The 16,511-nt window shown below is 46.8% G+C and overlaps 1 protein-coding gene across 5 annotated transcripts in view; it reads left to right on the top strand.

The window, feature by feature from the left end:
* Nucleotides 1-1,752: 1,752 nt before the first annotated feature.
* Nucleotides 1,753-16,511, top strand: part of LOC121715046 (neuronal calcium sensor 1) — a 64,498-nt gene continuing 49,739 nt past the window's right edge. The window contains exons 1-2 of one of the 5 annotated variants that reach the window (XM_042100356.1): nt 1,753-1,849; nt 4,197-5,659. In XM_042100356.1, the coding sequence (XP_041956290.1) occupies nt 5,596-5,659 (64 nt within the window). In that variant the 5' untranslated portion in view covers nt 1,753-1,849; nt 4,197-5,595. Of the gene's footprint in view, nt 1,909-1,953; nt 2,208-4,196; nt 5,660-16,511 lie in introns of those variants that run through there. The other 4 variants (XM_042100355.1, XM_042100353.1, XM_042100354.1 and 1 more) reach the window with 4 other exon arrangements.

Raw genomic sequence — 16,511 nt, forward strand, 5'->3', positions numbered from 1 at the left:
AGTGCAGCACCGTAGCTGCCTGGAAGCTCTAACTGTTGGCTGCAGCAACTCGAGCTGGGAGGCACCGATTGTTTTTGTTTTTTTTGTACCGACAGTACTCAGTGATCTCCGGGAATCTATGTGAAAAATCGCCTGAATTCTCTTTTAATGTGACTGTAATGTGGGGCTGTAACATATTGAGTGACATATTGAGAGTGGCCAGCGGCACCACATGACACTATATATGACACAGCGAGTAAGAGTGACCAGCGGCGCCACATGACACTATATATGACACAGCGAGTAAGAGTGACCAGCGGCACCACATGACACTATGACACAACGAGTAAGAGTGACCAGCGGCGCCAGATGACACTATGACACAGCGAGTAAGAGTGACCAGTGGCACCACATGACACTATGACACAGCGAGTAAGAGTGACCAGCGGCGCCAGATGACACTATGACACAGCGAGTGAGAGTGACCAGCGACGCCACATGACACTATGACACAGCGAGTAAGAGTGACCAGTGGCACCACATGACACTATGACACAGCGAGTGAGCGTGACCAGCGGCGCCACATGACACTATGACACAGCGAGTGAGAGTGACCAGCGGCACCACATGACACTATGACACAGCGAGTGAGAGTGACCAGCGGCACCACATGACACTTTGACACAGGGGGGTTGAATTCTCCGAGCGCCAACAACCTAGAGGCTCTGAGAACCAAACTACTGTTGGATTTGTCTTAAATGCTGTATCAGGTCACTGGAAAGAGTGGCTGTTTCAGGGCCAGATCTGAACCAAATGAACTTCAGAGGAAATCCGCATCTGGGCGGGGAGCGTGAGGGTGGAGCGTGTGACCTGTGACCTTTGATGAGAAGAGCTGAGCCGGTCCCATGCCTGCAGTCTCAGACCTGCACAGAGATGAAAGGAGAGGCATCAGGCTGCTAAGAGGCCTCTTACAAGCTGCTAATTAGCAGTGAGGAGAAGTGGAATCAGCCAGAGGGCCTCTTTACCTGAGCTGTCACATGATACACTGCAGATCTCTGTAATCAGGCTATCCTGCAGCCAGTTAATTTATCAGGACCTGTTAATATGTTTTTTAGTCCTTGAATGGGTTTCATCAGGTCCCTTTCCACAGGTCATGCACCTTGATTATGAATGCAGACTGCATGGTGCTTGATTAATACACCTAAAGGGACCTGATGAAACCCATGAATAGACTGTGTCACACACACACACAGACCATTTGAGACACATCTGAAGTGTATCTAGCTTTGGGATATGAATGTTTTATTAAATAGTAAATGTAGGCCTGTTGTTTAATCCTTTGCAATGTTAAACCAGACTAATATAGCCTACAGGTGGATTATGTAGCTTGCTCCAGCCCCCTAACGTTCTCAGATGGACTGAGTTTGCTTGTTCCCACTGGCTATGGAACAACATAATGTGTCTTCAATATGAGCATGATTAAGGGTGTAAAAGTAAGCCTAAGTCTAAAGTTGGGTTTCAGAGTGTGGTAGAGGCTATAAGTTGGTGATAGTTCAGTGTGTAGGCTAGCCTAGGCAAATAAGGTAAAATTGGCGAGTTTGCAATGCATCATGTATATTAAATAAAACTTGAGACTTGAATTAGGCAAAAAATAATAAATCAAATATGTTGTGTTGCAGTAGACAGAGTACAGTACATATTTCTTGCAGGGAAAGGGAGCCTGCCTGTAGCCTAAATTGAGTCTAAAATGAATTGCATTGGTCAGGAAGAGAACCGGACAGAACCGAATGAAGCCACAGTGGCAGCAGCGGGCAGCGCAGTAGCCGGATTCAGTGAAGGAGCCGCCAGCCAGTCATCACATCATACCGGGGTGAGGAGCGACGACACTCTCCTTCTGTTTGGTCAGTTTCCGTGAAGTCGACAGACAGGGTAGATATAGCTTTACGCTCAACACATTTTCTGTTCTATACAGTCTATGGTCGCCATACTAACATTAGTCATTACTGTTAGTGTTGTTGCTAAGGATACGCCTGGTGGGAAACGTTAACGTTCGCGGACATGGGGCAAAACTAAGAGGACCTCTGTTAATGTTATTCAGCAACATTGAGATACTTTTCTGATCAAGACAAAAGAAGTGGCGGTTAGCCTAAATAGTATGGTCAGTGTAATTTAAAGTATCGTAAAAGTATAATGCAACGGTTTGTTTGAAAGTCCACGTGCTTATTCTTGTAAGTGCCATAGCCAGCCTTTACCCAGACAGGATAACGTTAACGTTAGCTGTGTCTAACCAAAGTGTTTTTGTTGCCATTAACTGCCTCTAACTTGTTTTAAGAGGTGAATAGTATCAATCTGACGATGACAAAGTGAAACAAAACCCGTCAGCATGGTTTGCTATCTTCTACTAGCCATTGACGAAAGATTATGTTAATTTAACTGGGGTAACGTTACTGTTAGCTGGCTAACGTTAAAGTTAGCGTTAATTGTACCATTCTGAATAATAGTGGTTGAGTAATTAATACTAACGTTAGCTACTAACGTTAGCTCATGCATTCTTAGATCAGACACAGCTTTGAGTCAGTTCATCCACCACTTTAACGGACAGTCACGTCATTCATTCGTCCATAATGCTGAAAAGCTGGGTTCACACAGTAACTTCGTAACTTAATATTACCGAGAGTAGCAATGCGCAACAACCCTAACGTATGGCAAATATTTTGGTGGTAGTGATTTATTTACTCGGGATTTCCTGCACTGTAAAACAAATGATAAGTGCAGTATACGGTCCAGGCATTACCTGCTGCGCCACCGCATCGGCTGTCAAACAGACAGCTGTCATCCTACGCTCAGTCTGTCTATCACAGCAGAGTTGCTTTTGCACAGCGGCAAATCTGTTGCTTTTGTTTAGGTAACTTGGTGACTATCTTCGCTAGTCGACCGTGAGTATTTTAGATCTGTCTGATATGGCTGCGCTGTGATGTAAACGCACAGGCTTCGAGGCTTCGCACAGTGATCGAATGCACAGACTCGAATTATACCCTTTCTGAAGAAACTGAAAGAGTTTTGCAGTTGCAGAGCATCTCTCTCAGTGGTATCGACAGGATCAGCTGAGGGAGGGTCTGTTCACTTGTTACCACCATGTATGACGGCAGGGACAACGGCTGCTCTGGCAGCTTGTCTTGTGGCCGGTGGTAGAGCTAAAGTATGGCATTGTACTCACGCTGCAGACTTGGTTGCTGCAGTACTCTTGGTATTGAGGGGGGAAAAGAGCTCACACGTCTAATTTGTTAACTATTTAGATTTGTTCTCCCTAGTGCATGTGTGTTCTCTGTGATAATGAAGTAGTGAATAGCATGGAGTTCATTTTAGCCATTTTTGCACATTTCATTTCACACTTTAATAGAATGATGTCTCACAACAAGTTGTTTACAGGCTACATCAGTCCATTACCTGACTGATGCATATTCACCAGTTATGTAAATCTGATTTGCAGCAAGGCTTCTGGAAAATAGAAACAACAGCCTTGATCCAATGGGTAGATAGGCTACTGTTGTCATGTGGTATAGTGCCCTTGGTCAGGACAACTATTGATTGGCTTCCTGCAGTGTAGGCTGTGTGTGTGTGTATGTGTGTATGTGTGTGTGTGTGTGCGAGGGGCTGCTCTGCATGTCCGCGAGGAGAATGCTGAAAGTCGGAGGCACAGTTGGGCTCGACCTCACCAGCGTGGAGAATGAAAACTCAGCATTTCACACGGCCCACTGCACAGTGCTGCACTGTACGCAGGCACAGGCAAGGATGGAGAGAGCGTTAGAATGGGTGCGATAAAGCGATAAAGAGAAAGAGGGATGAAAGAGAGAGATACGATAAATTGAAAGATATGGACCCTTTCAAGAGAGTTCCATTATCAGCATCATAGTTGGCCCCACAAGACTTAACATTCCATATGTTATCTTAATGCAGAGGAAGTAGATTGGGGCCCAAATAGAACGTTCAAGCATTGTTTTTGTTTTTATTGTTGAAAGGGTCTATAAAAGTACTGTAGTAATGCAGGGATCGCCGGGAGGGGAGAGGAAGCGGAGAGGGCAGTGGAGCGAGAGTGCAAGAGATGGCGAGATGGAGATGAGGTCATAGGATTAAGGGAGCTCCGCTCCTCTCCTCTCTGCTCGCTGCTCTGTGCCTGGAGCGCAGGCCTGACCTTGTTGCTGTTTCTCTCTCCTCAGCTTTCTGGAGGTCACTTCCAAACTCACACACGCTGCACGCTCTAACCGCCCTGGGGCGCATCACTGAGGGGCAAACGGACCGGGCTCCTGGCTGACGGCGGCACGGCGCTGATAAACGGGCCTTAACGAGGAGCGGGGGTCTAAACAAGGCCCTTAACGTGGAGCGGGGGCCCCAGCACACTCCAGTCTGAGTGGGCGCTGAGAGACCAGCACATCCGAGCAGAGACTGGACCTCCATTTTCTGTGTGTGTGTGTGTGTGTGTGTGTGTGTGTGTGTGTGTCTCCGAGACAAACTGGAGTAGAGGTGCTCACTGCAGCGTGAGCCAGAGAGGGCTGGAGAACGAGAAGAATGACATTGACATCTTAAAATACACACACACACACACACACACATACATACACACACACACACACACACACACACACACACAGACAGACAGACACACAGTTTGGATCAGTCCTGGCTGAAAGGATCTCTGCAGGCATGTCAGACAGTGTTCATTAAGCACACACCGGCTGGCTGCCCTGAGCCACAGGCACACACGTGTGTGTGTGTGGACATCCTCACACGGAAGCGAGGTGACTCACATGGCCAGGGCTGGTGAAGGGGGCGGCTGAGGACGGAGAGGCCAGTTTTACTCACACGGGGGGCTGAGCTGACCGGAGCTGACCAGCAAACCTTATCTGCACTGTCAGGCAAGAGTCACCAATAGTATTGCCCCACGGCGTCAGGGAGACACACAGGGAGAGGAAGAGAGAGAGAGAGAAAGAGAGAGAAGGAGAGGTTGAGGGAGTGTGGGAGAGATCCACGTGCACACACACATGAAGCGGAGAGACAAGGCTCCTCATCTAACAGGGCTTCAGTGCTGAGGTTTGACTGAGCTGCCAACGCCCACTCAGAAGGCAGGGAAGAAGAGAAGAGAAGAGGAGAGAAGAAGAGAGGAGAGGCATTCAGCTGCCTGCCATTCTGCCACTGGCTTTACAAACAGCTCCAACGCAGTCATAGGAGCAGAGAGGAGAGGAGACCAGGACCTGGACCAGGAGTCCGTTAGACCAGTGGCTCAGCACTTGCTGAGAGGGTCTCAAGAGGAGCAGAGAGGAGGGGAGGGCAGTGGAAACCCAAGCAGGAGCTGCCTGATACGTGCGGGGGTACAGGGGTGACCCTGTTTTGGACTCGGCTGCAACAGCTCTGAACTCTGGCTGCAGTGTGCCATCGCTGCCTGGATCTTGGCTTCAGTGGTGCCAGTGCTGACTGGCACCAGCCTCGTGTGAGCCCATTTGTCTTTGGTACCAGAACCGGGTCTGCTAAAAGCTGTGCTCTCTGGTTGGGCAAGGGAACAGGAAGGACTTGGTTCTGCGCGTGTTTACTGGTTTATCAGCACAGAGAGGGACACTAATAATGGGGAAGTCCAACAGCAAGCTGAAACCAGAGGTGGTGGAGGAGCTCACCAGGAAGACCTACTGTAAGTAGTCTCTCTCTTTCTTTCTTTCTTTCTTTCTTTCTTTCTTTCTTTCTTTCTTTCTTTCTTTCTTTCTCTCTCTCTTTCTTTCTTTCTTTCTTTCTTTCTTTCTTTCTTTCTTTCTTTCTCTCTCTCTCTCTCTTTCTTTCTTTCTTTCTTTCTTTCTTTCTTTCTTTCTCTTTCTCTCTCTCTCTTTCTGCCTTGCCCCCTCTTTTGCTAGTTCTCTGTCTCTGTCCCAGGAATACCAACTGTAAGGAATTTCTCTCATACAATTTCTTTCTCTCTCTCTCTCACACACTCACACACACACACACACACACACACACGCACACAAACACACACACACAATTTCTCTCTCTACGTTTGTCCTAGGATAACCTACTGTAAGTGTCCTACCCTCCACTCTCCCTCTCTCTTTTCCCATCTCTCTCTAACTTTGTCTTGGGAACACCTTCTGCGTGTTGCCAACCTCTCTCTTTCCCCTCTCCTCTCTCTCTCTCTCTCTCTCTTTCTCTCTTTCCCCTCTCCTCTCTCTCTCTCTCTCTTTCTCTCTTTCCCCTCTCCTCTCTCCCTCTCTCTCTCTGCACCAGCCTTTGGCAGGGCTACTGTACATGGCCCAATGCTGACTCTAGCTGCCATGTCTCTCCTCATCACTCTCATGTTACATGTTGTGTGAGCGTGCGTGACCATTCAGAGCAGGTAACAGTAACAGCAATGTTGCATATCTAAAGCTTTAATCAGCTCTTTGCTGAATGAATATGGGATATCAGAAGGATGAGTGACTCGCCACCCGTGTCCAGCTCCATCCACTCACATTATGTAAGGGATGATGTGTAGAACACCGGTCATTATTATTACCAACACACGCTGAACTTGAATCAAACATTCTTTAGAAAACAGCTGATCAACCGTCTGCTTTCACTTTTGAATGAAGTTCCAGTAGTTGCGGAGTGATATGAAGGACATGAATTAGAAGCACAAACTTCATGAAGGACATGAATTAGAAGCACAAACTTCACGAAGGACATGAATTAGAAGCACAAACTTCGTTGCCATTGACAGGGGTCATTGTTTTTTTCAGAGGTCCTCTAGTCGAAAATAATGACCGCTAGAACCGCTAGGAAATCCTATTCAAGTCAATGGAGCGTTCTACTTGCATTGTGAAGAGCCGTGTAATAAGTTTTGGTATAATCTTATAGCCCACGTGGTAAATCCACATGATAAATGTAGAGGAATTTACAGTTAGGATGTACAGTATAGTACAGCGCAGCAATGTGTCCAGTTGATGAATGCAGTGGTGCATGATGGGACTCATCCACATCACATTAGAAGAGTCTCAGCCTCCGGCTGGTTCCTTGCATAGCCTTTATAGTTGGATTCATACATGCATAGCCTGCACAGTTAAATTCATACATGCATAGCCTGCACAGTTAAATTCATACATAGCCTGCACATAGCCTGCACAGTTAAATTCATACATGCATAGCCTGCATGAAGCGGTTACTGTGGATTGGGCTGCAACAATTAATCAATTAGTTGTCAACTATTAAATTAGGTCATAGTAGGTGAGCATACTGGATGGATTGGTGAACACACTGGATGCATTGGTGAACATACATTGGTGATCAAGAGACTCGAGCCATAAGTATTATTAATGATTATTCCTCGCTGTGTTTGTAGGCTGAAATAAGAACATAGTGTGTGAAAACAACACTATGGAAACAACACAGGAATTCACTTAAATGGAGCCCTGTTTTTTTGGCGAGAATCAGAACTCTAACTCAAAAACAACCGGTGATCAACCTCAAGCGTGTTAACCTCTCTAATCAGTTATGAGGAGCCTTCACAACAAGCTCCTGCTCTGATGAATATGCAGATCGCCTGCTCTCGACGTGACCAATCAAGCCAGTGGTTGCCCAGAAACAGCAGAGCTGGCTCGTCAGCTGCCAGTCCAGAGTTGGTTGCCATGGAGGCAGAGTAAACACATATGGCGTGTGGTAGGCTCGTCGCTGGAAGATGAAGGAGGACAGGGACCACAGACACAGAGTGATCTCTCAAGAAGCGGCTTGTCCCTGCAGCAAGAAATGTGTTGGCCAGTTTTAACTTACCTCAGCCCAAGCCAGGGGACATTCCTGAACTTCTCCATTTAATAATCTACAATTACAGTTCAGTGGTTTAGATGGGGGTAGCTGGACTGCTGTTGAATAGACAGACATCATGGCATTAGCTCTTACAGAGTGCAGAGTGCACACACACTGATGTGGTTTATACCTTAGTGTGAGGACATTGCAGTGTTTCCCACAGAATTAAATTCCATTTGTGGTGGTTGCAGGGCTTAAATTTCACTGCGGGATTGCGGGTATTGCGCATAATTTGTTCAAGTCCCGCAACTCTAGCCATCATAATGCGAGAAATTCCCGCATACACTTTTTCAGCCTGTCTGATGACGTTAATATAGCCAATCATTAAGTGGCGTGAATGCGGTGCTATTGACCGGACTGATCAACTACCGAGTTGAATTGAACATAGCCTCATGCAGACGCACACACACACGGAGAGAGAGCGAGAGAGAGAACCACTTTGCGCTTATGCAAATAGGCTACGCTACCATGGCAAACTTTTACATCTGGAAAGAGCCCCTTGGTAACTATCCTGCTAGCTCAGGTCACGTCAACACTTGATCCCAGAAAGATTGTCTTCGACATGTTAGTTTTTTGAACATTTATTGTATCTAATGACATAGAAAACATAATGATTTGCATACACATACCGCACTATGCACAACTTTTATTCACTAGCGACTATAGCCTAAAACCGTCAGGTTGAAGGGGGGCTAATTACTCCATAGAATTACTCACGTATTTTCTTAAAGTGACAGGCACTCAATTACAACTACTCATCAGCAATGTGCACTCAATTGGACCTACACACCACATTAAAGATATGCCTAAGTGTTATAGGTTAAACGTCAATATGAGGCATTCAAATTACTAAATATGTTTAGCTACTAGTAATTACTAGTAAAATGCAATACTTTAAAAAAATGCATTATTAAATAAATACACTCTATATGAATTCAAAAATATATGATAGAAACATATCACATAAGCTATCATTTTCAGTGTGTGTTTGTGTGTGTGGAGAGAGTCAAGCAGAATCTAGGATGTCCACTGTTGTGAATGATCCCACTACAGTATATATTACTGATGACGTCAGGGTGGTGGGGGCCCCAAAATCAAACACTTTTTTTTAAAAAGTATCGAAGTATTGAAATCGCAATTCTTGACTTGGTATCAGAATCGACCCCCCCTCCCCCCCAAATTGTGTAAATCCCCCCTACATGAATAACCTAAGGGGGGAATTCCCCCCCATTTTGAAAAATGAATTTTAAGCCCTGGGTTGGTTTGTAGAATTAACTTGAATGCAACAGTTTTTAACAAATTAGCACAGCGTGGTTATGATGCTAACCAGATTTAAGCACAATTTAGTACAACCTGGAAAATCATTGTGTGGTGGTCAATGTTGATATTGTGGTGGGCCGCCACAAATAAGTCAATGTATGGGAAACATTGCATTAGTTCTTGCAGAGTGCACATACTGATGTGGTTTATACTGTAGTGTGAGGAGTACTGTGCTCCCAGCGCTCTAGCTACAGCTGTGGGTGTGTCCTTCCTCTGTCAATCACAGCCCTGTATGGAAACATCATAGAGGGCCGCACGGCCCTTTGGCCCTGCTGGGGTAGTCGTGGGCAGCTGGCTGGTAGAGTAATAACTGTGCTCAGAGCAAGGCAGAGAAGGAGACAGACAGACAGACAGGAATGAGAATAGAAGAGTGAATTAGCATGAGGGAGAGAGAGTGAGAGCCTTATGGGAGAGTTAGCAAGAGAGATATAGAGAGCGGGAGATAGAGGGAGAGCCTTATGGGAGAGTTAGCAAGAGAGATATAGAGAGCGGGAGATAGATAGATAGATAGATAGATAGAGAGAGAGAGCTTCATAGGAGAGTTGGGAGCAAAGGGAGATGGCCCCTGCTGTGTCAGGCTGGACGCTGCTGTCACTGGCCTTCAGCGCTGCACTCTCCTCGGCTGGCCCTCTGTAGCCTCTCACTGATTGCTGGGGCTAGGCGGAAGAGAACCTCTGTAGTCTCTCGCTGATTGCTGGGGCTAGGCGGAAGGGCAATGTTTAATTACAGCGTGATGGGTCCAGTCCAACAGCAGGGGGGGGCAGGAGATTTCTCACTCCACCCTGCCCCCCCCTGCGGTTTCTCCGAACTCCCAACCCCCCTTAGTTTTACTTTCGTCCCTCTCGCTTGTCTCTCTCTCTCTCTCGCTCTTTACTCTCCTCCCTCCTCCACCGCTGCGCTATTCTCTCGGCGTGTCTCAGCCTGTATATCTGAAGAGCTTCCACTTCCTGCCTCTTCCTCCGTCTGTTCTTGTTGTGGCCTCCGTGGCCCAGGTAGCGCGAAGCTAATTATTCCCTTGATCACATTCCAGGGGGTTTGCCTTTTTTTTTTTTGAGCCCTTTTCAGATTCTTTAACCCCAAATTACGTGCCTGTATGCAGCCAAGCCCAGCCCAGCGGTGCGGAGCGGTGTGGGCGAAGGTTTGCCTCTGACTACAGAGAGAGAGAGACGCTGGTGTGTGGGCGAAGGTTTGCCTCTGACTACAGAGAGAGAGAGACGCTGGTGTGTGGGTGAAGGTTTGCCTCTGACTACAGAGAGAGAGAGACGCTGGTGTGTGGGTGAATGTTTGCCTCTGACTACAGAGAGAGAGACGCTGGTGTGTGGGCGAAGGTTTGCCTCTGACTACAGAGAGAGATACGCTGGTGTGTGGGCGAAGGTTTGCCTCTGACTACAGAGAGAGAGAGACGCTGGTGTGTGGGCGAAGGTTTGCCTCTGACTACAGAGAGAGAGAGACGCTGTTGTGTGGGCGAAGGTTTGCCTCTGACTACAGAGAGAGAGAGACGCTGGTGTGTGGGCGAAGGTTTGCCTCTGACTACAGAGAGAGAGAGACGCTGGTGTGATGCCAGTGCTCGGGCTCTTCCTCGTCCTGTCTGTGTGACGGGTCTGATGAGGAGAGGGAGGTGCAGTGGTGCTCTGTATGACGGGTCTGATGAGGAGAGGGAGGTGCAGTGGTGCTCTGTATGACGGGTCTGATGAGGAGAGGGAGGTGCAGTGGTGCTCTGTGTGACTGGTCTGATGAGGAGAGGGAGGTGCAGTGGTGCTCTGTGTGACTGGTCTGATGAGGAGAGGGAGGTGCAGTGGTGCTCTGTGTGACTGGTCTGATGAGGAGAGGGAGGTGCAGTGGTGCTCTGTGTGACTGGTCTGATGAGGAGAGGGAGGTGCAGTGGTGCTCTGTGTGACTGGTCTGATGAGGAGAGGGAGGTGCAGTGGTGCTCTGTGTGACTGGTCTGATGAGGAGAGGGAGGTGCAGTGGTGCTCTGTGCAGTGTTTCCCCTACAATGTGTTCATCAGCGGCGCAGCGCCGCTCCTGGAATTCAAGCGCCACTGCAAAAAAAGTTGCCTAATATAAAAAAAAAATAGACGCAAGTGAACTTCAGGAACAGCTGCCGTTCGTTCAGGTTTCATGTCAACAAATAATAGTAGGCTAACGTTGAAGGCGCAGTCAGGGATTCCACAGGAGATCACGCTTGTTTGTGTTGATGTTTAAGTTTATTAGCAGACGCAATTTTGTGGAAAAAAACGTAGCATACCTTATGTTAACCAAGGAACCAAATTAAACACGCCAGCGAGATAGCTCGCCCCTACCTTCAGTAGCCTATTCCCAGATAAATTCCACGCATTGTTTTGTTTTTGTTTGTGATACAGGCAATGCTTTCAAGCCCTGTGTTGCTAACATACCTAGGCTGTGTAACTAAGGTCTAGCTAGCCTATTGGATACACAAGCATTTACATCTGAGATAGTTTGTAATTCCTGTAGAGCTCACCAACATTATAGATTTGATACAAGACACTTATCTGCTATAATCCAAGATAGATTTTCTTCAAATTTTTGACCATTTATTTTACCAAATGACATGGGAAACATAATTCATTTCATCCACATATTCTTATGCACCATGCACAACAACGCTACTAAGTTAGCTTAAAACCGTGATAATCAAGCCAGCGTCACGGGCCGTCACGGCATTAAAGTGACAGGCACTCAATTCAACTTGCACAGCACCAATACAGTGTAATGGCATGAAAGAGAAGTCTATATAGTTTATACAGTGCTGTGCAAAAGTTAAGACATCCATGCTGAAATTGGCTAAAGGGAGGAATAAAAAACATTTTTTGCCTTTTGTCTTAATGCCTTAAGGACATAAATTATGTTTTAATGTATCGTAAATAAATAAATGTTAAATATATATATATATATATATATATATATATATATATATATATATATATAAATGTCTTAACGTATGCACAGCACTGTATATTCTAAATAGTAATAGTTTGTACAGTGGCCTACAGTGAGTGTACAGTTGCTAATACTAATTATTACTAGTGGCTAATACTAATAATGTAAATGAAAAAGGTGAAAGAAAAACATGAATAATCCTGTTCAAGTAGTGCAATAATCATGCTTTGTAAATGCTTGTGCTGATGGTTATGTCATCATTTGTAACTCAATTTTCTTTTCTTTCTTTCACAAAATCCACCAGAAGTCACCATTTAAGGAGTCATTTTTTCAAAATGTTCTCTTTTTTTTTTGGGGGGGGGGGGGGGGGGTCTTCCTACGATCAACAGCACCACTGCTGGAAAATAATTCTAGGGGAAACACTGCTGTGTGACTGCTCTGATGAGGAGAGGGAGGTGCAGTGGTGCTCTGTGACGGCTCTGATGAGGAGAGGGAGGTGCAGTGGTGCTCTGTGTGACGGGTCTGATGAGGAGAGGGAGGTGCAGTGGTGCTCTGTGTGGCGGGTCTGATGAGGAGAGGGAGGTGCAGTGGTGCTCTGTGTGACTGGTCTGATGAGGAGAGGGAGGTGCTCTGTGTGACGGGTCTGATGAGGAGAGGGAGGGAGGTGCAGTGGTGCTCTGTGTGACTGGTCTGATGAGGAAAGGGAGGTGCAGTGGTGCTCTGTGTGACGGGTCTGATGAGGAGAGGGAGGGAGGTGCTCTGTGTGACGGGTCTGATGAGGAAAGGGAGGTGCAGTGGTGCTCTGTGTGACGGGTCTGATGAGGGGAGGGAGGGAGGTGCAGTGGTGCTCTGTGTATAAACTTCAGCTTATAGTTGGGGAATTACGGTGAGGGTGTGTTAGGAGTGATCTGCAGGCCATAATCACATAATAACGGTAGTGTTTAATGTGCATCAGATAAAGCGTGGGCCGCCTGTTAAAGTGGAGGCAGGATGGTATAACCAGTAAGTCCACTGGACAAACGCTCAGGTTCCAACCCCTCACACACTCTCTCTCTCTCACTCACTCACACACACACACACACACACACACTCTTTTCATACACTCACACACACACACTCTTTTCATACACTATCTTACTCACATAGTCTTTATCTTGTACTTTTGTACCCACACCAAATTGCTGGGCTCTTGACTTGTCCTCCGCTGTGTAATGGCTCCACTGTCCTGTGCTGGCCATTGAGACTGAGTTATGAAATGGTTATGAAATAGGAGCTGATTACATCTCCGCCGCAGTGCCAGTGAAAGCCAGCTCTCTCTGTGGAGAGGCCAATAAAACCGTGTTTGCAGTGAAGCCGAGGCCAGTCGACTGCTCGGACCTCTCCCTGTACCATACCGTCTCTCTGGCCAGTCAGAAGAATGAGTGTCCCTCTCTCTCTCTCTCTCTCTCTCTCTCTCTCTCTCTCTCTCTCTCTCTCTCTCTCTCTCTCTCTCTCTCTCTTTCTCTCTCTCCCTCTCTCTACCCCCCCACCCTCTCTCTCTGCCAAGTGTGGGTCATTTGGGCTTATATAAGTCCCAGGCCACTGATGTCACATGTGCTAGCTAGGCTACAGTAAAGACCTCACTTGTTGGCCTTCCTTAGGAACATTAGAATGGGGATGAGTGTGTTAGAACCAGAGGCAGGGCATGAGTGTGTTAGAACCTGAGGCAGGGCATGAGTGTGTTAGAACCAAAGGCAGGGCATGTGTGTTAGAACCAAAGGTAGGGATGAGTGTGTTAGAACCAAAGGCAGGGCATGAGTGTGTTAGAACCAAAGGTAGGGCATGTGTTAGAACCAGAGGCAGGACAGGTGTGTTAAAACCAGAGGCAGGGCGTGAGTGTGTTAGAACCAGAGGCATGGCATGAGTGTGTTAGAACCAGAGGCAGGGCATGAGTGTGTTAGAACCAGAGGCAGGCCATGTGTGTTAGAACCAAAGGTAGGGCATGAGTGTGTTAGAACCAAAGGCAGGGCATGAGTGTGTTAGAACCAAAGGCAGGGCATGAGTGTGTTAGAACCTGAGGCATGGCATGAGTGTGTTAGAACCAAAGTTAGGGCATGAGTGTGTTAGAACCTGAGGTAGGGCATGAGTGTGTTAGAACCAGAGGCAGGGCATGAGTGTGTTAGAACCAAAGGTAGGGCATGAGTGTGTTAGAACAAAAGGTAGGGCATGTGTTAGAACCAGAGGCAGGACAGGTGTGTGTTAGAACCAGAGGCAGGGCATGAGTGTGTTAGAACCAGAGGCAGGCCATGTGTGTTAGAACCAAAGGTAGGGCATGAGTGTGTTAGAACCTGAGGCATGGCATGAGTGTGTTAGAACCAAAGGCAGGGCATGAGTGTGTTAGAACCTGAGGCATGGCATGAGTGTGTTAGAACCAAAGTTAGGGCATGAGTGTGTTAGAACCAGAGGCAGGGCATGAGTGTGTTAGAACCAAAGTTAGGGCATGAGTGTGTTAGAACCTGAGGCATGGCATGAGTGTGTTAGAACCAAAGGTAGGGCATGAGTGTGTTAGAACCTGAGGCATGGCATGAGTGTGTTAGAACCAAAGTTAGGGCATGAGTGTGTTAGAACCTGAGGCATGGCATGAGTGTGTTAGAACCAAAGTTAGGGCATGAGTGTGTTAGAACCTGAGGCAGGGCATGAGTGTGTTAGAACCAGAGGCAGGGCATGAGTGTGTTAGAACCAAAGGCAGGGCATGTGTGTGTTAGAATCAGAGGCAGGGCATGAGTGTGTTAGAACCTGAGGCAGGGCATGTGACAAAACTAGGGTGTGTTACATGGGATGAGAGTGGATAATGAGCCGCATGGCAGCAGTTAGTAACACTGTGTGTGAGAGAGAGAGAGAGAGAGAGAGAGTACACTGGATGCTGGTTTCATTGAGAGTGAGTGCGGTGTGCTGTCTCATAAGATAATGGTGTTGTTTATGTTGCTTTGCTTTAGGTCAGTCAAGAAGTCTGTAAGTATGTGTGTGTTTTTGTCTGTGTGTCCGTGAGCGCATGGGACAATAGACTAGTGCAGTGGCCCTGCGCAGTTCCAGTGGAGCTGAGCTGAGCGTCACAGAAGCATAGCATGGGGCCAGGCCACCCGGCTGCTCATCATATCCACATTCATATTTCATGAAGGTTAATGACACTGCCAGGACACACACACACACACACACACAGACGCACACACGGACACACACCTACACGAGTGGAATAGGCGTGGGGTGGTGTATTTCTGGAGACAGCGAGCTATTTATGTTTGCCATGGAAACTGAAGCAGGATAGTCATTGAAGATGTAAGATCATTTAATTAATCTACTGCCTTTAGTGTCTGCGTCTGAAAATAGCAGCCTCAGGACAGGCTTATGAGTAAATATACTGTATTTATTTTCCAAGTCTGTTGCCAGCCAGGTCTATCTAGGTGTCCAAAAGCAAGCCGAGACAAACTTTGGGCTACCTCACGAAGTCCAGGGCAGATCTCCGCAGGACCCAGGCTGATTTAACACACTGAGGCCTGCTGTCCTGGTTTGTGTGTGGAGGCAGAGGAATAGGGAGAGGATGTGTGTGTGTGTGTGTGTCCGTGTCCCTATGGGCCATCTCAGCTGTCCCAGACAGGAGGAGGCTGGGGTAAGGAGGCCTGCAGCCTGCTCAAGCCGTCATTAGTGTTGCCAGTGTATTGATACTAGAAAGGTATCACGATGCCTTCACGCATAAAAAAACGATACGATTTCCGATGTTTTTAGAATCGATACTTTATTAAAATAATAACGCTCTGTGTCTGTGTGGACTGCTCCCACTCTCCATGCTCCTTGCACGCATCTAGGCAAGTGGGCGTGTCAAACAGGCATCTGAGTGAGTGAGTGCGCAGCCAACGTCAACATAGTTCTTTGCCGACAGTCCTCGGCTTGTGGATAAAACAAAAGGTGAAGTGAAATCTGGAAGTATTTCGGATAGCCTGCATCGCGGATAGTGAAGGCAAGCCATCAGGTACACAGAGGCCCGTTTGTAAAATATGTTTCAAAGTCCTTCAAAAGCAGTAGGATAGGCTACGCATAGAACTTGGTTAAGCACCTCGCAGACATATCCCATAATTTTTAAAGAGTTCAAAGAACGAAAGGTTAACGAATAGGCTATAGAAAACACCACTACATGATTAGTGCCAAGTTCATCCCTTCAGTTTTAGTCTAGCCTAACTGAAACGAGTATGGTTTTCTGGGATAAAGCGAACCTTCCTTCATCAGTGAATTTTGACGAGACATAACGAATAATTAGTGTGCTAATGTGATGAAAACGCTAGTAGCCTATAACAGTGGTTCTCAAATGGGGGTACGTGAAGGCACTCCAGGGGGTACGTGAGATTTTAAAATATACATATATTTAAAAAGTAGAATCCATGCAAAAATACTTTAAAAACAATTATTTAATAAATATTTCAGGAAAATATAAGTTCATAAAATGAACTTTATATTTCAGT

The sequence above is a fragment of the Alosa sapidissima genome, chromosome 8 (genome assembly GCF_018492685.1).
Source record: "Alosa sapidissima isolate fAloSap1 chromosome 8, fAloSap1.pri, whole genome shotgun sequence".
Classification (NCBI taxonomy): domain Eukaryota; kingdom Metazoa; phylum Chordata; class Actinopteri; order Clupeiformes; family Clupeidae; genus Alosa; species Alosa sapidissima.